The sequence below is a fragment of the Danio rerio genome, chromosome 11 (assembly GCF_049306965.1).
Source record: "Danio rerio strain Tuebingen ecotype United States chromosome 11, GRCz12tu, whole genome shotgun sequence".
Lineage (NCBI taxonomy): Eukaryota > Metazoa > Chordata > Actinopteri > Cypriniformes > Danionidae > Danio > Danio rerio.
In genome coordinates, this window is record NC_133186.1 from 32,566,259 (window position 1) to 32,589,215 (window position 22,957).

Sequence of the window (22,957 nt, forward strand, 5' to 3'; positions counted from 1 at the left end):
CATTTATATAGATGTTCATACTTTTTTATTGTGTTTTTTTCAGTCTAATGTTTTGTTTCAGATGTACAAGCCAAAGTCATGGAAGCAACTTCACAACTCAGGCCATGCATAAGATGACTTTCATTCTTCAGCAGGAAATGTAACGTGTGATTCATAAAATGAAAAGATAGTAATAGCAGTAATTTTGTAATGATTTTTTTTTCTTGCATAGATTAATCATTTTGCATCATAAATAGGAACCACTTTTTTTTGTCCATTTTTTTTTTCTCACAAAGAACCTGTCAATCCTAAAGACCACAATTTTAACATCTTCAAAAGTTTAACTAAAGAAAAAAAAGTCACATCTTTGGTGGTTCTCTAAATGAACAGCAAATATTTATTTTTGTGTGAACTTTTTCATTGCAACTTTCATTAACCATGCATTTATATTCTGAAGCAGTTTCAACTGAGTTTGTATCATTAACCACTGCACTTCCCATCACCATATTTTCTTACCAACCTGAAGTACAAAGTGCTGGAATAATTGCTTTCTAGATTTTATGGAACTTGATCTGGGTGGATGTTGTTTTTAATATGACACAAACAGATGCCTGTGAAACTCAAGTGGGCTGGACACATTCTAACAAATATTTTTTTTTTTTCTGGATTTAATTTTTAAACAATACACAAGAATTTCACTGACCTAAAGATCGACACCATTAACTTTAACCATATGAACTGATTTCATTAAAAAAAAATTTTTGCAATGACTTTTTAGCTACGTACACGACCAGATTTTTTGTTAGTGTTTTTCAGATGTAATTTAGTTTTAAATAAAACTTTGTGCATTTGTGCACACTTTTTAAAAAGAACAAAACACATTTTCCTATAATTTTCCTCTTTCCAGGTGCATTTTCAAACTTTTCTAGCCAAATCACACAATTATATACATGTGCATACTTCACATATTATTGTAGTATTATAATTGTACGCATTCGTTGATTCATTAAATGTTAATCTCATTGCATTTTGTTTTCAAATCACAGCTCGATCAAAAAGCATCTGTAAGAAAATGTGTGAAATAAGAGCCAGTGACTCAATATTGGCTCAATATCATTTTCCCCCAACATAAGTTTCAGTACTCACTTTACTCGTTGTCTAGACTTTTTTTTCTTTTTCTAGATGACAGTTTTAGTTTTACAAGAGTGTCAGGAAACAAGGAACAACGTATCCTAGGCTTCTTGGCTGTTACTATATAACACTGTAAAAAAAAGTAAATTGATCATCACAAACATTTTAAACTAACAACTTTCGTATTATTTACTTTGAGCTGATAAAGGGAATTGGCAAATTCTCCAACATACATATAGGCCTATGTGCTACGTTTATGCTAATTTTAGCAAACGAGTTACGCTACTGATAATACATTTGTAGCTTAATGTAAAACAAAATCTCCGATATGTTCCCTACCGACAATGTTCAGCCACCAATATAGTTTATCTTCTTACTAAACAACGGAATGTTTATGGCAAACATTGACGGCTAATTTACGGTCATGACGCGCGAACTCAAAAATGAGCGGGAATTGATAATGGTAACGTGACGCTTTCCAAACAAAATGGTGGGTGATTATTATTATTTTTTAATCATGTACATTCATTCTTGTTTCCAAAAATAACTGCGGACTGGCTCTGTCGTTTATATAGTTTATTGCAAGAAAGACAGAAGTTTATTTGTGCATTTATGTAGCTTTTTATAATAATAATAATAATAATTAAAAAAAAAAAAAAAGTACTCACTTCATGCTGCCAGGAGTGTTTTCAGATTTTTGGCTGTCCACACATTCAGTTCATTCATAAAGCTTATTAATCTGCTAATACACATCTTCCATCCTTCAATGACATTCTGCCACCTTGACTATTAATCGTTAGGACTCCAGTACAAAAGCAGGTTATAAAGTACAATGTGTTATTTTTTTAGATGTTGATAATTATAGACAATTATACACAGTAACGTTTGAAACAGAAGGGGAAAGAGTAATTATAATTCCATTTATCAATCTGCTAATACACATCTTCCAGGACCTTCAATGACATTCTAGGACAATTATACATGTATACTAAAGTTTAAAGAAAAGAAAATAATCAATACAATTATACATTTATATATTAATCTGCTAATACACATCTTTCTTGACCTTCAATGACATTCTAGTGAAAATGACTATCAATCATTAGGTTTCCGATAGTAGTGTACAATAGCTAATATATATATATATATATATATATATATATATATATATATATATATATATATATATATATATATATATATATATATATATTTTAGATATTGATAAACATATAACCTTCAAAGAAAAAAATATATATATGTAATTGTAATTCAACTGGTTCTTCTGAAAACTAGACAAAGACTTAAACGGGTGCCCAAACTTGGTCCTGGATGGCTGGTGTCCTGCATAGTTTGGCTCCAACTTGCCTCAACACACCTACCTGGAAGTTTATACCTAGATAAAGCTTGATTAGCTGATTCAGGTGTGTATAATTGGGGTTGAAGCTTAAATCTCTAAGACACCAGCCCTCCATGATTGAGTTTGGGCACCCCTGGTCTAAGAAAATGTAATTTCATCACTAATTTTAAAATCAATGCCTAAATGAAAAGCATTCACGGATCATTTAAGAAGAGGGTCTAAATAATTAGGGCTTTAAAAGTGCATTGATTGATTAGTACTAAATGGTCTATAATTCTAGTTACAAAACAAATATTTACTCATACTACACATCAACAAAGATAAAATTGTTGGACAATACTTCTTGGTTATTTGGTTATATAGAGTTTTATATGCAAGATGGAATATAAAAGTGGTGTTCAGTAGTGTTTTCACTGCCAGTTGTCGTTGCTTTTCTGCTTTGGAGCATTCAAATGTAATCTGTATGTATGTGTGAATGTAAAGCTGCTCTGATTAGTATTTAAGAAGCAATAAACAAATAAACAACATCTTGACTAATGACTTAAGGGTATTCAGGACGATAGTACTCTGACTGCAAATGAGAACATTTTTGTATTAGCTGCCACAAGTGACAAATAAATATTAAACAAACATATAACAAAACATACTTGAATAATACAGCATTAATGGCAGTATGTAGCTATGCTAAGTTTTTACTCTAGCAGCAGCGTTTTGTTTACAAACATTTTTTACTAGCGTTTGTAAGAAAACAGAAACCAAAGTATGGAGTGGTTTGTGTTGTGTTGTCCTTATAAGTAGAGTTTTTTCTGTAGTGTGTGAGATTGCTGAAGCTGGTAATTGTCAGAATCGTGACTCAACACATTTCTTTGTACCTCCTTCATGACATCCAATATGGGCACATTTCTGCAAATAAAAGGAAAAATATATATAAATAAACGGGATTTCATGATCAGATTGGTCTCTGTCTGCAAAAGGAAAACTAAAATTGATTGAACACTGACACATTTCTTGTTGAATATGGCGGCTTCAGTGTTAAATTTCAAGAAGCAATAACTAATGGTCTCAATGAATATAATGTTGTATTAACGACAAACCTAAAGATGGATTTTATTGCAAATATTGTAAATATTGCAATTCTGTTGTGCTGAGCTTGTTTATTTGCATTAGGGCTGCTTGAGACTGGAAACATATATAACATTGTTGTTAAGTATCATGATAATTATGTTAAAAATGTTATGATATAACATTTCCCTAAAAATGTGAATTTTATTAGCTGCTTTTAAATAATTTTAAATAATAAGTTATGTAATGATAGTAAAAGAAACAAGTAAAATATAACTAATTATAATTCACACTAAAACTGTCCAGATGCAAACATTTAGTCTGAAACACTACGAATGAGTGAAATCCTCAGCAGATATTCTGACACTTGTCCTTTTCCTCTCATGTCTGACTCTCGGCATAAGTATTAATTTTCAGCTCTGGGTTCACCTTTGGGTTGCTCCAGCTAATAGCAGAACAGCAACTACTGTAGAGGTGGCAATAAAAATAATTAGGCCAATGTGATTGGTCTGAAACAACCAATGCATAAAATAAATGTAATTTATCACACACATCTTCGATACACATTTATTGTGATGTAAATCATATATTGCAATATATTGTGCAGCCCTAAATTGCATACACATTATCAGCTTTTTAATCAGTTGAAAACTCACGAGGAGCTAATGTATGCTTTGTCACAGGTGATCTATTGCTAACTCATGCGTTGAATTGTAATGGGCAAAAGTCTATGGCACTCTGATCATTCTGTCTCATGATAACATCTGTCCACGATGTGTCAAACTAATACAGATATTTTGGAAGCAGATCCACTTGATTGTTGTGTACTTTTTCAAATTAATGGATTTACAAAGGACTCATACAAGAGAGGACCAATTTTCCCAAGCCGGAAACACCCTTAAAAACAGCTAGAAAGCAGCTTATAAATAGTGGTGGGCAGGGGCGGACTGGCCATCTGGCAGACCGGGCACTTTCCCGGTGGGCCGACGTACTTTTTGGGCCAGGCATCATCTTATGATCTGATCGGCCCATAAAAGGCTTAGCAGCCTATCGTTTTTTTCTGCCTTATTAATTGACGCTGCTGTGATCTGTGACTCTGAAAGTAGATGCTTTTTTCCCGGACAGACAGACCGGGCCGGCCCATTTGACACTCTGCAGCCCATTGGCTCTTTTCGGTATTGACATTGGGCTGGCCCAATCACAAACTCCTATTTTGGACTCCGTGTGAGCGTGTGTCGTCTGTGTGTATTTGTCAAAATAGTCGAGAGTCAGAGAGAAGAAACGCAAGGGAGGCGCAGAGAAATCGCGGGAATTACACCGGCGTTTCATTTAGCGATTCTGAAAAGTTCTCTGTACAATCTAGTACACGGCTAAAAGCGCAAATCACGTGACCACACACATGCACACTCTCTGCCAAGAGCTGCAGCCAAGTAGTTCAGCGGCTGAGCATAAACCCCAGGTGAGAGTATAGTGCATGTCAGACAGTTCATCTGCTGGATGATCTCATATCACTATAGTTGTTAAACGTGATATTGAATTTATCTTGTTGTCTCTATCTAACAACTCTTATGTCTTTTGAATCTCTTGCTCTCAGTTAACTGTTTTGGCTGAGTGCAAAGATAAGCTAATATATTAATTAATGTAACCACATACACTGATTCTGCACATTGACTGATTGCTTACCTTTATCGTTTAAATTTAATGTACGTTACACTGTTATAATGGTCATTATTGGTTATTAAAACTGATATTCTGCAAAAGAGACAGGGTAAAGTTCATTCTTTTCAATGGAAATGAAAGAAGGCAGTTGTATTTAAGCCCTGTTTTGTTATAAATATGCAGAGTGAAGATGACGCTCATATAAATATGCAGCTACACGAGGCTGTTTGGTGTCTGTTAATCATAATTTCAAAATGAAACAAATTTCCTTATATTATGTTTTCATTGTTTAGATGAAAGCAGATGACCAAGCAGGATGAGGAGAAAGAGGTTAAAATGTAACACTGTTCCCTTTTAAGATTTGCCCATGCATTAGCAGGCAGTTTTTTTGTTATGTTTATTATTGAATATAGGCTGAGTGAATAGTGTATTGAATAAGCTAAATTGGCTGTAGTGTATGAGTGTGTGAATTAGTGTGTATGGGTGATTTCCAATATTGGGTTGTGGCTGGAAAGGCATCTGCTGCGTAAAACATGCTGGAATAGTTGGCAGTTCATTCTACTGCGGCAACCCCTGATAAATAAGGGACTTATGCGAAGAAAAATAAATGAATGAATAGTGTATTTTTTTTAGAACTCAACAAATATCTTTATGGACAGTATACAGAAATTTAAATTGAGATTAAAGTTTGTATTTATTTATTTATTTAATATATATGGCTTTTGTGTTTTATAATTTTTTTTTATTTATGACGTGCATAGATCGATAGCATTTTGATTGAATTTAGTGGGCCGCTCTGGCCCAAAATGCCAGGGCTGATTTTTTGCCCCAGTCCAGCCCTGGTGGTGGGCAAAGCGAGGCTTCATAAAACACTTAAACAGTCAAAGCAAAGTTGTCGAAGCTTCAAAACCTGTTTCTACAGTGACACCTTGTGGTCAGTTGTGATGTATTACTCTGAACAGCTTCAACAAAGAAACCGTTCAGCAAACTGAGGTATTAAACCCCACGTTGTACACCTGAATTTTTAAGTGATTTAGTGAAGTGGTGAGACTTCCTGACTGGCATGCAGAGGTAATGGGTTTGAATCCAGAGTGATGCAGTTATAGACGTTTTTAAATGCTCTGTTTTAGTAACGAGTTTTGTTTTAACATTGGTTTGTCTCACATCTGAATGTAACATTTCATTTAGACTTTCCCAGAAATTGCTATTTTTAAAATACATATTGCTCAATCTTAGTAAATGCATTGATTAAAACGAGACCATTTATGGTACTAACAAATAAGCTTCATAATTTAGCATTGCTGGTGTAATACAATGCAGCAAGAACATTTATTTCATGTTAAGGAACAAATAAATGCATGATTTCAAATATTAAAGGGATAGTTCACCCAAAAATTAATTTACTCATCTACTCACACTCAAGCAGATCTAAACTTTTATGATTCTTGAACACAAAACAATATATTCTGAAGAATGTTGGAGAGCAGCAGCCATTGACATCCATATTGTTAACAAAAAAAAAAGTCTTCCAACATCCTTCAGAATAAATGTTATATTAATAATTTGTCTCCAACATAAGAAACTCAAACAGGTTTGAAACAAGCGGATGAGTAATTTAAAATATTTCTGTGAACTGTCCTATTAACATTGGTAAATTAGGCACTAAGAAATGTTTTATAAACAGTGGCCATACCTCTCATGTCCTTTCAATAAAGCATTGTTCAATGCATTCAGGTAAACCGACTGGTGCCCGGACTCTTCCAGCAGTTTTACCTCTGCTGTACAGACACTCCAGAGGACGTCCGCTGGCATTGGAACACTTCCTGTGTTTGAACACTGCCTGGAAGCTGGTGCATCTGTCTCAAGGTATTCGTCATCCATTGAGGGCATTACTGGGGCTTCTGTGATCCTGTAGAGCTGGGTGAAGAAGATTTTTGGACACTTGGTTGCGTTGAAAAGCTGTTTAAGATCCTTCAGGTTGATGCCGAGCCTGTTCGAGTCGGTAGCCAACAGATGAGTGTTTGTTCCTCTGCTGATGAGGCAGCAGACAAAGCATCTGACCCTTTGAAGAATTCTGTTCAGGCTCAGATCTTCCAAAACCTTCTGGGTTTCCTTCAGACCCAAGAGAGAGTGAAAAACGACCTTGAATCCCAGACATTCGAACGTGTGCTTCAACATTTCTGAAAGGACACAATGTGTAGATGTTTAGATGCAGAAGTTATGTGTAAAAGAAAATGATGAACATCCACAGTGTTAGTTCTGTTCTGACATCAATGTTTTCCCCAGTTTGTAATTACTGGGAAAATAATCATGTTGTATGAAAATTATGAATTTGTTAGGAAAATCAGGGGTATAATATAGGATTTTTTTTATTTTACTCTGAGCACACTTGTCGGAATAAAGAGTGTCAATGAAACCAGGGGCAAAACAAGTATTCAGAAAGTGTAAACTGTCATGGTATTTTTTCCCCACCTAAAACAGAAAGTGACCTTATGATCCTCTTTTAACTTATGAAAAAAGTCAATAAAGAAATTATAGTATTTTATTAGTTAAATGAGGACCTTAAGGTCACTTTCTCTAGATGATTCTCTAGAACAAATACAAAAGAGAAAGACTTTCAGAAATAGAAGTACAAAAATCACTGTGGCAGTACCTTTTTTTTTTTAAGTGTGTGTTACCAAACAGTCCCTCAGTTGTACTGTGACTGTACATACTAGTACCTAAAAAGTATTAAAGTGTACCTTTAAAGTACCAATGTGGCCCTGGTACAAAAGCCCCAGTGACAGCTTTCGTACCTTTATTTTGAGAGTATGACACACACTTACCTCCATCATAGCCAACACAGTCAATAATCACACACAGGCCTCTTTGTTCGGGATTCATTTGATACTCCTCTGTAATAGCCTAGCAGATATAAAGACAACTTATAAACTTTAAAAGAATGGCAATTTCTATTTTAATTGTTTTTAGTCAGCCGAGAAGCTGATAACTTACCTGTTGATAGTGAATCCCTGTTTCAGGCACAGAAAGCTTCAATTTGTTGAACTCTAGAAGAAGATCACAGGGTCAAAAATAAAGTGATAATTAAGCAAATCAAATGTTTGATTCTGTCATCATGTACTCATTCTCGAATGGTTTCTTCCCAACCTTTATGAGCTCATTTTTCATCTGTTGAACACAGAAGTTATTTTGAAGGATGTTGGAAATTGAAACCTGTGACCAATGACTTGCCCAGAAAGAAGAGCAAATACAAGGGAAGTCAGTGGTATAAGCTTTCCAACATTTTTCAAAATAAAGTTTGGGTTCAACAGAAAAAGGAACCTCAATTAGTTTTGTGAAATGTGAAGTGTGAGTAAATAATGACAGAATTTTGTTTGAACTATCCCTTTACACCCGCTTTACACATACTGTACATACCTACATATTAACTCACCATGATTGAAGCACTGTGATTGTCTCACTTGCTTTTCAAAAGGCTGACACTGCATAGGGGTGAACTGAAATTTTAAAAAGTAGAAAAACAAAGAGTTTAAAAATATGCTTTATATACTTTTCATATACTGTATCAATATATTTGTTTAAATGTCTTACCTTAAAGGTATTTGGAGCGGCACATGGCATGTTCTGACCTAAATAATTTTTATTTAGTAAATTTAATCACGTAATTGCTTTATTTGATATATATTAGTAAATAAAATAACTGAGTCTAGTTGCCAAATTAAGAGCTTTGTGGTGCGTTATAGAAATGCATGTTTTTTTTTTGCAGAAGATTTTCTCTTTTACTTTCTTTCAAAAGGGACTGACCTCTATTCCTGTACGCCTGAATTTTTTTGACAAGGTCATTTCTGCGAATATTTTTAAGACACTTTTCAAGAAAGTCCAGCTTCTCACAAGATACTTCATTTAATTTCTCCAACTCCACCACCACATCTAGAAAGCTCTATTGGAAATCAATTGAAACCAAAATGAAATAGCACACACATTTCTAGAAAAATAGCATATTCATGTTCAGTTTTACCTAAATATTCTGCAGAATAAATATTAATTTGAACAGACAGAAATATTCAGTAAGGTCTTACAGTAGCTCTAGTTGATCTTTCTTTGGGCAGGATACTGCTTAGGAGGAAGATAAGAGATTGTAAATCCTCTTTATCCAAGTTTTCACTCACATCTGCCATTAGAACCCTGTATAAAAGTAATCAATTCAATAATCGTACTGCAAAAGAGAGTGTAAATAACACACATGGGTATTTCTACATGGGTATTTCTAATGAAACTGCTCTAATGACCTAAAAAAACAAACAAATGTCAAGCTCTAAAATAGTTCTTCTTTACTAAAATTGTATTTTTCCACCACATGGGTCATGGGTTAGGAAATATCTGAAATGTGTTCATTTGAAGAATAAATTACCTGTAATCTGAGATGACGCGCTCCTTTCTGAGAATTCCTTCTACCTGTTGTTTGTTGGTGCCAAAAACTTTGCGTAGTAAATCATAGCGCTTCATTTGAAACATGAGCTCCATCAGCAGAGCATTTCCAGAATGAGGTTGACCTGCTTGATTGGGGTTCTGTTGGGCAAAGGCCAGCAAATCTCCTCTCAGTTCTTCCACACAACTGTTGTTGAACAAATCAGTGCAAAGATACAGCAGGATCTTAGACTCGTCGCTGCTAAGAGATGCGGTCACTTTGTTAACCAGAGTAGAAAATCCATCTGCCATTTCACCGTATGGTGTTGTATAAATACTTTAGGTAATAGTTTGGGTCATTTTAAAAGCAGAATTGAATTTTCTATGCATTTTTAAAATCTAATTAAGTTAGTCTAGAAAAAGGGCTGTATTTTCTTTTTCTTTTCTTTTTCTTTTTTTTTTGCAATCAATGAATGAAAATTGCATTTATCTTGACAGAATGGAAGAATGTAGCCACTTTGGATTTACACCTGTAAAAGACAAACAGAACACCCAATTTAGCAAAAAAATAAAAAAATAAATAAAAAAAAACATCAACAAATGAAAGATACCTGTAAAAGGCTGAATTACCTTCAGTGACCTTAATTTGGAGCACCAAATTCTTTGGTGGTTTTGCCAGCAGCGAGCTTCATCTTTTGCTGACACTAAGTTAAAAAAAATTTTTAAAAAAAGAGGAGGAGAAAGGGGACTCATCACTAGATGGATGTAAATCTAAATGAAACCATAATGATGGAAAGTACCTAGACATCCACAACAGATTTTGTGGGGGGCATTTTACCACGGTGGTATTTTTTGATATTCTTTAAAATACATTACATTTGATGTTTTCAAACATCCTTGTCAGTGTGCTTAAGCAAGGGGATTTCCGAAATCAACCATGGAATTTGTATAGCGTCACTACACAAGCGTTTATCTACTAACTAGCCTATTTCACAGCGTTTATCTACTAACAACGCCTTTTCATTGTTTTTGGCATAACTTTTGAATTCCGAAGAACCACTTCGGTCGTAAAAGATTAATCGATTCTTTAATGTCTTTATTGTGAAAACATTCGACTCGAGCTGATTCAAAAAGTTGAATGTATGAATAACTAAGTCTCCCGACAATACTAACTTACACCTGTTCCTAAAGCCTACGTGGACAGAGATACAGGCGGAGCAGATAATTAAAGGTCACAACAGCAATACAAAACGATACAATACGCGTATTCTAAAACAACTACTACGTTTCACCGTCGACTGACTTGAACTGCCTTTGTTTACATGTTGTTCACAACGTCTTCCGTTCAGTAGTTAGGACTCTTCAACTTACAGCCGAATTTGTCCGGTAAAATTGTACTTATAGTAGGTTACGTAGGCCATTTATAGAACTTGTTAACGTTAAGTGTTTATCGACTAACTTGTATGAAGCTATAACAAAAAATCTTACTAAAAGTAAGCTATTTGATCAGAGAGAATGTATTTAAATGATATTTTTACCTTTTACGTCGTACGTCGCCATCGTGACAAACTGAAGCAAAAGCGAAAGCAAAGTTACCAAAGCCTTTGAGTTACGCGAAGTCACGCCCTGTTCCGGTCGATCGAGACAAGTAGTGGTGCTCACTGCAGAGCCATTTAGGCAGAGCTGAGCTCCAGCGAGGGGGAGCTTGAGCTCTCGTTCCTCCTTTCATGCACTTCTACGAGTGATGTCACTGGGGTAGGGTTAGGGGTGGGGTTGGTGCACGCATTAAAACGAGAGGGTGCTCGCTGCAGAGCCATTTGAGCAGAGCTGAGCTCCAGAGAGGGGGAGCATGAGCTCTAGCTCTGCCTCCTGAAAGCTGTTTTAATGCGTACACCAGGATTAAAACAGCTTATAGGAGGAGGAGCGAGAGCTCATGCTCCCCCTCTATCGAGACAAGCTGTACTGATATCAGCCCTCATGGATGATCAGTCATTATTCATCAAACAAAGTCAGTATAGCAGATACTCGTTGCTGGCTTTGCTGAAACATTTTTCAGAGATATATCAACGATCTAAATTGGGCAGGTTTAATTTATATAATGGATTCACTATAATGAAGGAAATATGGCAAGATTATATGTGTAGGCTATAATACATCTTTATATGTAATACAAATCTTTTTACATTTAATAAATGTCTAACACTATATTATTATTTTACTCCAGCGATAAGTATTTATTTGCTCAATTTTCTAACTTTTTTTATTAATGATTTCCCACATGAAGTACTATAGTGATTTAAAGTAAGTAATATATTTGTTTTTATGTTTTTATATAGATTTGTTAAACCATAAAGTACTGGTCATTTGTGATAATTATAGTTGCAACAAAATAGTAATACAAACAAATTGACTGATAATAATAATTATATATTTAAATATATTTATTATATATATAATATATATAACTAAAAGTTGCTGCAGTTTAGTAAAAGATGAAGTAGTTATTTTAAATTATCAACTATAGTAATTCATTTTAATGTGACACAATGTTTGTTTTGTATATTTTACTATAAAACGATTCTAACTAAGTATAACAACATTAAGATCCTGAATTAGTTTATTACACTCAATCCTATGATTAGATGGTCTGTTATGCTTTCTTAGTGTATGTGGATATGTAAATAAAGTCATGTGTCTAACCAACTATTTTTATTTACATAATTTGAGTTCCAAAACTGCACAGATCAGATGTTAAAGTGATCGTTACGATTTAGCTGATTCTATTGGAGATTTTTTTTTTCACTTATGCAGTTTTGTTATGCAACTACGGCTAATTTGCTAACAGACTTGTTGAAAAGAATAAAAACAGATTTTTTCCACCTTTCACATTTTTCATTTGTGGACTCTAATGCTGAAATAAATGCATAGGCTGCTGCAAAATAATATTTTGCTGATTTGCTCATTTTATTGTAATTTTCACGCCAAGTATAAGACATTTAGTGAATTTACTCACTGAACAAATATGAACAACATCTAAGGTAAGCAGTGTCTGGGCAAACAAGCAATGCTCAAGAGAAAACAAGAAAGTTTTAGTACATTTCATAGATGAAAAGATACAGATAACTATAAGAACTTACTATTTAATTTTGGTCTTATTTTATAGTACTTGCTTCATACTTACTATAAACCATTATAAATTACTTTTATATAACCTCCAAATATTTGATCAAAGCATTCAACAGTGCCTTAACGTTTGCATGATCTAGACATATTACCTATGATTAGTACATATAGGACTGGATTTAGTGATTTGGGGGCCCTTAACAATTCGAACCACCGAGATGTCCTACAGTAATATGCACACTTGGTAATTGTATTTTATTTATTTAGTTGTCTTTTTCTTGTATTACTCAGTCTTGCTTTGTATATTTTTCTCTTAACGCAATTTCTACATTTCATAAGATTTGATTGCTTAAAATGAGTTCACAACTAAAAGTAATAAATAAACTTTTTGGGTTTTAAAACAAAATTTTCATCCGATGTGACTGCTGGACAAAATACATTTTATTTCATTTAAGTTTATAGTTATGACTCTGCCAAATTCATTTAGCATAAATCCGCAGGTCTTTTGCAAAATTCTCCGCAAAAATGTCTGCAGATTGTTTCTGGCCCTAGTAATAATTAATTTGTTTTTTACAGGTTTGGTAATTATTTAGCATTGTGACACACCTTTATGAGAATGAAATGAACTGACTTTCAGAAAATACTTGAAACGACAAATGAGATAAAACACTTTATTATAAATTGTAAACAAAATACCAGTGAAACACACCCAGTGTGAAAGCTAAATGTTGAGTCCATGCTGTCAAAAACAACGTTTGTGCTTTGAAACCATGTTTACAGAAAACAAGCTACTTTTTTGCCAGGGGATAAGATTCCATATAGTCATTCAAGTGTTGTTTGTGAAACTGTGTTAGGCTGCGGGTCTAACTTAAAAATCAGGTCAAGGTCTTGCATTGTGATCAACATTATGACTGTATATTGTACAGATCAGCACTTGGAAAAGCTCCCGAAGATAAACAATAAGATCAAAGAATCTTGTGCAATAAGCGGAATCCTTTGATGATGATTCTTTCACAACAAAACTGTAAAATGATACACTTTACAAACGTATACCAATTCCATATTTTAAAGCAAATAATTTAACAGTTTCTAATCAAAAAAGTGCAAATTTTCCACTATTTTGTCTTTGCATGTTTTACTTTAAACGTCAGTTTAAAACAGCTTAAATTAAAGGAACAAATTACTAACATACTGACTTGATATATTTTTTGGGAGCATGAAGGTTTTGGTTTAAGTCAGGGGTGTCTAAACTCGGTCCTGGATGGCCGGGGTCCTGCTGAGTTTAGGTCCAACTTGCTTCAACGCACCTGCCAGGAAGTTTCTAGTTTATCTACTGAGAGCCTGATTAGCTGATTCAGGTTTTTTTAATTAGGGTTGGAGGTAAACTCTCCAGGACACCGGCCTCCCAGGACTGAGTGTGGACACCCCTGGTTTAAGTTAAATGGATAGTTCACCCAAAAATAAAAAATGTACTCATATTCAAGTGGTTTAAAATGTTAATATCTGTTTCTCCTTGTTGAACACAAAACAAGATATTCTGCAGAATGTTGGAAATAGTAATAACAAAAAATACAATGGAAGTCAATGGTGTTTTTTTTTTTCATCGATCATCGGTATATCTTACTTTGTGTTCAAAAGCAGAAGCTCAAACAGGTTTGGAACAAGTGAAGGGTCAATAAATGTTGACAGAATTTTTATTTTTGGGTGAACTGTCTCTTTATTTTACTTTGGTTCCAATATACATTTACAGTATTTCTCGCCACATCATGTGCAGTAGTATTCACCAGAGATTTACAAAACGTTTTGATATTTTTATTAATCCATGTGACATTTCCTGGTCATGAAAACACAATTTTAACATTGCACAATATCTGAAGGTTTTCCACGACTGCATGATTAAAGTTATAATAAAATTGTAAATGATTGTACAATGAAGTGAGATGAGTGCTATAATTCATACCTCTCCATCAGATCTGAATCTGAATGATCTGTTAGTCTGGAGTTGTCCAATTATCTGTTAAAAGGTTTTTGAAAATGCAAGATGATTACACCATTCCCATCATGTGTGAAACAGTCTGTTGCGTTTAATGGTCGGTGTCCATGGTTGAACACTATTATAGCACCATTGTTGTTACTCCTGTGGAAATACAAAGCACCACATAGTTGATTTAAACACAAATACAGCAATCCAGTGATCTGAGACATACCCACACTTGGATGTGAACACAATATTAAAACAATAATAATAATATTAAAACTGTACAGCACAAAGTGTAAAAGTTGTCAGCTTAGAGAATAAAAAGGTTTCAGTCTAGTGGCTATTTCAAGTGAGCTTAAGAGTCAGAAACTTGAGTACATACAGGACATGATAGCTTCTTATCAGCTGTGTGCAACTTGTGTAATGCAGGGCAAAGGTAAATATATAGCATTTTTCCGATCATTGTCTATGAGGGACAGATCCTCGTTTGATTTTAAGAATGTTTCTACTTAAGTTACTGCTACACATAAAAACATTCAAAGTACATGACGAATATCTGTGGTTGATAAATAAAACCAAAGATACTTAAAAAAGTACTTTTCTGTATATTAGAACAGATCTGACTGATAGATGATAGTAAATAAAAACCTTTAAGGCATTTTTTCTAAGCAAGTTGCAACTTATTTGCTTTGTAGACATAATAATAAAATGAGCTTCAGATTTCCAGGTGAATCAAACGTCAGAAGTGTAAATATGAATCATTATTGCATCATAGTGACTCAGAATAAGGCTGTGGTTTTGAGCAAATTTACAGTTTTGATTTGATCTTTATAATGGCTTTATAAGTAAACAAAGAGGCAAAAACTCAGAAACTCTTGTTGTTAGCGACACTTTAAGTTCATTAAAAGAACTGCATAAACAATGTACGAGAATGTGCTTCAACTTGCCAATATACTAATGATGAAGTTGTTTCATTCTTTGATTTGAAACAAAGAGAAGTCGGAAATAACTTTACAGCACTATACTGTTAATTAACCTTCAAGTGGCAATTAGATGAGTATGTAAATACGTGATACGCATTTTACTCTCAATAACAAAATGAGAAAACTGTAGTAAAGTAAGCATTTGATCATATAGATGTGTATCTGTTTGCGCAAGATTTGCAATTAACAGCATCATACCGACAGTTCATTTGGAGTCATTAAAATTTTGATAACAGTTTGATTATGAAGTATGTTAGGGCTGCACAATTTATCGCTTCAGCATTGATATCGCAATGTGTGCGGCCGCAATAGTCACATCACAGGATTTATAACATTGAGTTATAGGATTATATAGTTTAGAATTTATATATATTTTATATTGAGAGTCTAAAGCCACAGTTCAAAACACAAGATATGTGGAGTTACTGCAGAGTTCAACCATAATATGGAGTAAAAGTTGTAACGTTTGCACGTTTTTAAACCCTAAGAGAGTTTAAAGCAGGAGCGTCAAACTCAATTCCACTGCCCCGCACAGTTTATTTCTTAGTTCAACCCTGCTTCAACTCACTTAAGCCGCGGTCACACTGGACATTTCTCCCTATAGACTTCCATTAATATGCACGCGGATGTGCCAGGTGGGAAACGCAAGCTCATGCGACAAATTTCGTAGTTTGCTGCGTTGCAAAGTTCAAGCTTGGAGAACTCTGACCTGTAAAATTGCATCACTTGAATGCATGAAACCAATCGAGGATCAAAACATGACATCTCTGTGCAGAAATGTATAATATGGACCAATCGCATGCTTTTTTAAATGTCTAATCATCTTGTTTAATCCCGCCTCTTTTTGCGGCGCCATACAACAAAATTTCCCTGTAGGATTCAAACAAGCCTGAAGGACTTAATTAGTTTGATCCGGTGCGTTTATTTAGAGTTGGAACTAAACTGTGCAGAGCTGCAGCCCTCCAGGAACTGAGTTTGACACCTGTGGTTTAAAGCATTCAGGCGGAAGCAATTTTACCATTTGTAACATTAATAGAAGATCATTTTATTGAACTATTTAGTAAAGTCTTTGCAGTGTTATTTTATTTTATATGATTTGTTTTTATTTCTGTGCCTAAATACAATTTGATTGCCTTGACAAACCATAACACACAGTTTATTTCACTTTTATATGTGCTCTATTGCATTTACCTATGCTTGTAATTTGTTTATAACATATCATGCATGACTCGCTTCCCTACAGAACCATCCCAATCAATCTAAAATTAAGGAATTATTTCCAAATAGAGATATTTAACAAGTCATCTGGTGAAATTGTATATACAGTTGAAGTCAGAATTATAACTCCGCCTTTGCATATTTAAATTTGTTTTAAGTATTCACCTAATGCTTTAACAATACAAGGACATTTTCACAGTATGTCTGATAATATTCTTTCTTCTGGAGAAAGTCTTATTTCTTTTATTTTGACTAGAATAAAAGCAGTTTTTAATTTTTTTAAACACCATTTTAACATTAAGTCAAAATTATTAGTCCCTTTAAGCTATATATTTTTTGGATAGTCTACAGAACAAACCATCATTATACAATAACCTGCCTAATTACCCTAACCTGTCTAGTTAACCTAATTTACCTAGTTAAGCTTTTAAATGTCACTTTAAGCTGTATAGAAGTGTCTTGAAAAATATTTAGTAAAATATTATGTGCTGTCATCATGGCAAAGGTAAAAAAAAATCTGTTATTAGAAATAAGTCATTAAAAAATATTCTTCGTTAAACATAAATTGGGAAAAAATAAACAGAGGGGGCTACTCATTCTGACTTCAACTGTATATTTCAATATGTGTAAAACGAAAAAAATTGCAATGCCATATTTTTCCAATCTTGTGCAGCCCTAAAGTATATTTTAATCATAGAAACTATTTAAATTTAGCTACATGAGACTTTGGACTAATTTTCTTTGCATTGTACATTGACCTTACTCCCAGCAGGCACACATCATAAGCTGTTAATATTAGGTTAGATTTAGGTCATGATGTCAGGTGACCAAAATTCTGTCAAGCCAGCGTCTAAGGACAACATTATTTTGACATCCAATAACGAAGTCAAATTACTTTGATATTTGGTTGATTTTGAGTTGTGTTGGAAAGTGACCAAAATCCAACGTCTGAAAGATGTCATACTGGTAACGTCAACATGACTAGATGTTGATATTTGCTTGATTTTATGTTGGACATTTGACAAGGAAGTCGGCCTGACAATGGGTTCTGATGTCAACCTGATTTTCATGTCCAAACAAAATCCAACGTCCTCATGACGTAGGGGTACAACGTCAATATGACGTCATGTTGACATCCTTTGCCTGCAGGGAATAGTTCCATTAGCTTTATCCTGAACATTGTAAACACTTGTGTTGAAATAATGTGTTTGAAATAATTGAATTAAACTCAACAAAGTTTGAACAAAAAATCCTTCAAAGATTTCATCTTAGTGACAAGTAAAAATGATTTATGCCAATCAACAACATGCCATCCTTCTGACATCACTTAAAATACACCATTTTTCCATATTCTCAGCTCACAAATTAGAAGTCTGCTCAACGTCCTCCAACCTCTTTCCCTGGAGGGTCCCGGAAAGAGTGTCTGAATCCAGCAGCTCAACCACATTATATGGGGCGCAGTCCTCCAACCCCAGTTTTCCACACATCCACCCACAGAAGCCCTTCTCCAGGTCCCTCACCGCCAGCCACCACTCTCCAAACACCCAGGAGAGCTGGGAAACAGCAGCGTAAACCCCCATGCAAACACACAACGCCATGATTAGCACCGGATATAACAGAATGAGCAAGGGACACAATGTGATCTTGTGCAGAAAGCTGCGCTCTTCATTGTAAACCAGAAAGACGTTGTACCAGGTAAGGGTACCGTAGTAAAATGAGGTGATGAAGGAAAGGACAAAGATGAACGGGGAGCAGGAAAGGCTCCAGAGGAGGACGTGAGGACCCTGGCTCAGCCCCAGAGCACAGGGTTTTTGCTTGGCCTCCGCGACCCCGTCACATTCAGCATCCAAGCGCTCTTTGGAGCGAGCCATATCCCTAAGCTCTTTGTCAGTGAGGGTCATATAGATGTCCACCATTTGCCCTTTCCGCTTTCCTCGCGTGATGGTACCGGTTAGGGTCACAAAACGGCTGTCAGGGGGGATTTCCTCTTCTTCTGTGGGTAAAAGATAAATATTGAGGAGGATATCACATTAACAGTGTGTTATTGTAAATGTGTCTGTCAGCTCTGTGGGAACAAGGAAATGCAACACTAGAAAAATATTGAGGTATGTAAAGTCCCGGCCAAAAGACAGATAAACATAACAATACATTTAATTGTACTGACAAATGACATAATTAGGACTTGTGACATGGCTAACATGCAATTTTTAACTTTATGAAAATGTTTTCTAAATTCACAGTAATGTTCAAACATTTTGGTAGCACTTAGTAAGACTTTTAGTGAAGTTTATTTCTAATCTAATTTCGAGGGGATCACATGCTCATGATTGTCTGCACCTGGTCCCGCATTAGCTTACGATTGATTCACCAATAAGATGATTCCCAACTCACTATAAATGACTAGAGCTTCTTATCTCAGTATCTTCGTCTTGAAAAATCCCCCCAACTCACCCCTACTCCCCCTCCTTTGTAGATGGGCGACACAGCGGCCCAGTGATTAGCACTGTTGCCTCACAGCAAGAATGTCTCTGGTTAAAATCCTTACTAAACCAGTCGACATTTCTGTGCGGAGTTAGCTCGTTCTCCCTGTGCTCACGTGGGTTTTCCCCGGGTTCTCTAGTTTCCTCCCACAGTCCAAAAATCATGTAACCTAAGAAAATTGAACATACCAAATTGGCATCATAGTCAAGCTCTTAGTAAGCCGTATATCTCTCCTTAGCCATCCTTATATCTGTCATTAGTCAGAAATAGGTCAGGGGAGTTCATCGAAAACGATCTGACCTCAAACTTTATTCTCAGATTGCTAACAGGAGGAAGCCCAGGGCTCGAGGATCTTTTAAACTCAGGCCTCTTTTCCAGCACAGCATGCCAAACAAGCTTATTACCAATCATCAGCTAAGTGTGAACTCTTGAATTTTTTTTTGTGATGTTTTCTTATGCATACAATTTTGCTATGGTACTTTTTTACAAAAAAAAAATTCTCTGAATTCTTTCATGAACTTTAACTTTATATTATATTATTTTTGTAAAATTTAAAAAGTTTTTAGTCAAGAATATAGTTCATCCTTGCTCAAAACTAAGATTTCAGTATTTAATGCATCCTTGCTAAATGAAATTCAAACGATGACCATTAATTAAATTGATTTTAAATAAATAATTATAATAGTTTTTTATAAATAAATAATAGTTTGCATGTTCTCCCCGTGTTCCTGTAGGCTTCCTCCGGCTGCTTCGGTTTCACCACAAGCCCAAAGACATGCGCTAAAGGTGAATTGAATAAACTAAATTGGCCATAGAGTATGTGTGTGAATAAGGAAGTATGGGTGTTTCCCAGTGATGGTTTGCAGCTGGAAGGGCATCCGCTGCATAAAACATATGCTGAATAAGTTAACAGTTCTTTCCGCTGGGGTGACGCTTTTAACTAAGAAATATTATATACATACAGTAATATTTTACATTTGTTTATTGTTATTTTGCCTGCTAGATTCCCAGAAAACCGAAACTTCTGTGCATTTCATTTGCATCTTTGCTCCACTGTATTCGTCAATGCAAGTGATTTGGTTGATTTAATTTATGCAGATGCACAAAACTACAAAATCAACCCAATCAATCTAAAATTATTAATTATTTCCAAGTAAAGCCATTCATTTCATCTGGTGAAAATATACGTTACTTAATATTGCAATAAAGCAATATCCATAGAGGACATCCAGAAGAAACACTGTTTGCGCCGAGCATGCAGTATTCTGAAGGACACCTCTCACCCTGCTCACAGACAGTTTTCTGTCCTGCCCTCCGGCAGGCGCTTCAGGCTCCCCCGGACAAAAACCAGCAGACTGAGGAACAGCTTTTTCCCCAGAGCTGTCTCCCTCCTGAACTCTGCCCCCCACTGACTCTTTTGCCCCCCCAATACACCCCCCACTCTCCTCTAACTTATACTCCTCGCAATAACTGCACTGTTTAACATTTGCACATTTAAAAATTTGCACATTCACTGCACCACATTGAACTGTTTACTTATTGAACTGTACATAACCACTGCATGTGGACATTTGTAATTATGTAGACACCCACTATAAATATACACATGTAATCTAGTACTGATTATTAATAGCAACCTGTACATATATTCATATATTGTAACATATACACTTGTAATCATGTTCATCTATCCCTGTACATATATTCATATATTGTAACATATACACTTGTAATCATGTTTATCTATCTGCACACTACTGATTATTAATAGCAACCTGCACATATATTTATATATTGTAAATCTGCTCATAGCTTATCCAAACTGTATATGATGTTCATAGTACATCCATCTGTAAATATCACCATAGTTTTTCTATAACTGCACTTTATAACTTATTCCTGTATCCTGCACTTGCTGCTATTGCACTGTTGGTTAGACCTTAACTGCATTTCGTTGCATTGTACTTGTACATGTGTAATGACAATAAAGTTGAATCTAATCTAATCTAATCATCTAATAAGTATTGCAGAAAAATAAATATTGCATTGTCAGTTTTTTCTAATATCATGCAGCCCTAATATGAAGCTGGTACCATCATCTTCATCATCATCCACCACCACAGTAAACATGACGAATTTCCCTGCAGACATACACAAACAACCCCGTCACCTTCGTCAAATGGTGAACTACAGGCTCCATCTACATCCGCCGATGTCCCCTCCCCAGCATCCTCATCCTCCAGGTCGGAACGGTAGATGATCTCTTTCTTTTTCTTCTTCTTCTTCCTCCGAGTGCTGGTTCCCTCTCCGTCTGCTGACCTGTGAAGTGTGTTCATCGGGGTCTCCGTCTCAATCCCTCCATCCAGCTCCACACCACCGATGTCTCCTGAGGGCCCTTCACTCATGTTGACCATGAAGGTATGATGATGTCAGTATGCAGCTGGAAACACCTGCTTTGTTTATCAAAAAAACACCAACGTAGAAGATGTTTGCGTTTAGTATGAGAAGCAAAATCACAACTGAATGGTAAATGTTATTAGCACTTTAGTACCTGGCATTGTTTACGTCGCGTCACACCCCACCGCTTTTACACATTTGTGTATGATTTGCACAATACTGATGTCATAACACGGTGCTTACCTTCAAGAAATTCCCTGATTAATGCATGCAGGCGTTGTTCGTTTAAATCCGTCCGGTTTATCATTCACAAGTCTTCACCACGTGTAACATTGTGGCGGTGGGTTTATTTTTTTCGGACACACCGAGGAGGACAGCGCATCCCCCCTAGCGCCGCTAATGCTGTCTTCATCCAATCAGAGGCTGGCGCGCTGCTCTCACCGCGCATGCGCACGTTGCGCGGAGCTCTGCCTGGCAACCGGCGCTTTGCAGGCAGCCTCAATTTTTTAACGAATTCCGATAAAGATGCCAAGAAAACTGACTCAAGTATTCATTCCCCTTGACAATGAAAGGTAACTTTCATCAATTTTAAACTTATTATTATTGTATGCTGAAACTCTAGGAAAAACCACCACACTAAAATGCTGCGATAACTCATTCATAATTTCACCCCTTTAAAGGGATAGTTCACCTGAAATATGAAAATGTACTCTCTATTTACTTTTCCTCACGTGGTTGCAAACCTTTAGAAATTTCGTTCTTCTGTTGAACACAAAAGACAGACCATTTAGTAACAGGTGATTAAGAATTTTAACTTTTGAATTTTATACAGCTGTCCCCCCACTTTTAAAATGTCCACTACGCCCCTGTCTCTAACAATTGACTTCCATAGTAGAAAAAGCAAAGACTATGGAAGTCGATGGTTCCAGGTTTCCAACATTTTCCAAAATGTCTTCTTGTGTGTTCAATAGAAGACAGAGAGAATCTCATAAAGGTTTGAAATAAGAGTGAGTAAATGACAGAATTGTTATTAATGGGTGAATTATCCTTTTAGATTATTTGTTGTTAACTTTATTCCAGTCAGACAGAATTACACTTTTAATACTACTTTTTAAAGTTATAAATAAAGAAATTTGGATCATGTTTTACATGAAAATACTTTATCATTTAGAATCTCAT

At 35.3% G+C, this 22,957-nt stretch overlaps 2 protein-coding genes across 6 annotated transcripts; both read right to left on the bottom strand.

The window, feature by feature from the left end:
- Positions 1-1,671: 1,671 nt before the first annotated feature.
- cflara (CASP8 and FADD-like apoptosis regulator a) lies at positions 1,672-11,296 on the bottom strand. Of its 2 annotated transcripts, none has more exons than XM_021479557.3 (11): positions 11,137-11,221; positions 10,210-10,302; positions 9,603-10,128; positions 9,271-9,376; positions 8,996-9,131; positions 8,783-8,820; positions 8,625-8,688; positions 8,186-8,238; positions 8,017-8,095; positions 6,885-7,371; positions 1,672-3,373 (listed from the first exon to the last, which is right to left on the bottom strand). In XM_021479557.3, the coding sequence occupies exons 3-11, from the start codon at positions 9,908-9,910 to the stop codon at positions 3,259-3,261; spliced, it is 1,386 nt and encodes a 461-aa protein (XP_021335232.1). In that variant the 5' UTR covers positions 9,911-10,128; positions 10,210-10,302; positions 11,137-11,221; the 3' UTR covers positions 1,672-3,258. The 2 variants fall into 2 exon arrangements, with proteins under 2 accessions (XP_021335232.1, NP_001300701.1); NM_001313772.1 differs by having other exon boundaries at positions 2,824-3,373; positions 10,229-10,302; positions 11,137-11,296.
- A 3,116-nt stretch (positions 11,297-14,412) lies between these two features.
- tmem169a (transmembrane protein 169a) lies at positions 14,413-22,179 on the bottom strand. 4 transcript variants are annotated; one of them, XM_073915971.1, is made up of 3 exons: positions 22,022-22,167; positions 21,552-21,831; positions 14,413-18,890 (listed from the first exon to the last, which is right to left on the bottom strand). In XM_073915971.1, the coding sequence occupies exons 2-3, from the start codon at positions 21,793-21,795 to the stop codon at positions 18,259-18,261; spliced, it is 876 nt and encodes a 291-aa protein (XP_073772072.1). In that variant the 5' UTR covers positions 21,796-21,831; positions 22,022-22,167; the 3' UTR covers positions 14,413-18,258. The 4 variants fall into 4 exon arrangements, with proteins under 4 accessions (XP_073772072.1, XP_005169441.1, XP_005169442.1 ...); XM_005169384.6 differs by having other exon boundaries at positions 14,413-18,893; XM_005169385.6 differs by having other exon boundaries at positions 21,552-21,834.
- Positions 22,180-22,957: the final 778 nt, after the last annotated feature.

What these genes read in the sequence shown, in the direction of transcription:
- cflara (XM_021479557.3), bottom strand. Translation starts at nt 9,910, where the DNA reads ATGGCAGATGGATTTTCTACTCTGGTTAACAAAGTGACCGCATCTCTT. An exon ending in AAAGATCAACTAGAGCTACT is followed by an intron (nt 9,132 to 9,270) that starts GTAAGACCTTAC and finishes GATTTCCAATAG; the next exon opens with AGCTTTCTAGATGTGGTGGT. An exon ending in TCAGGCGTACAGGAATAGAG is followed by an intron (nt 8,821 to 8,995) that starts GTCAGTCCCTTT and finishes AAAATTATTTAG; the next exon opens with GTCAGAACATGCCATGTGCC.
- tmem169a (XM_005169384.6), bottom strand. Translation starts at nt 21,795, where the DNA reads ATGGTCAACATGAGTGAAGGGCCCTCAGGAGACATCGGTGGTGTGGAG. An exon ending in TAGTTCACCATTTGACGAAG is followed by an intron (nt 18,894 to 21,551) that starts GTGACGGGGTTG and finishes TTTTACCCACAG; the next exon opens with AAGAAGAGGAAATCCCCCCT.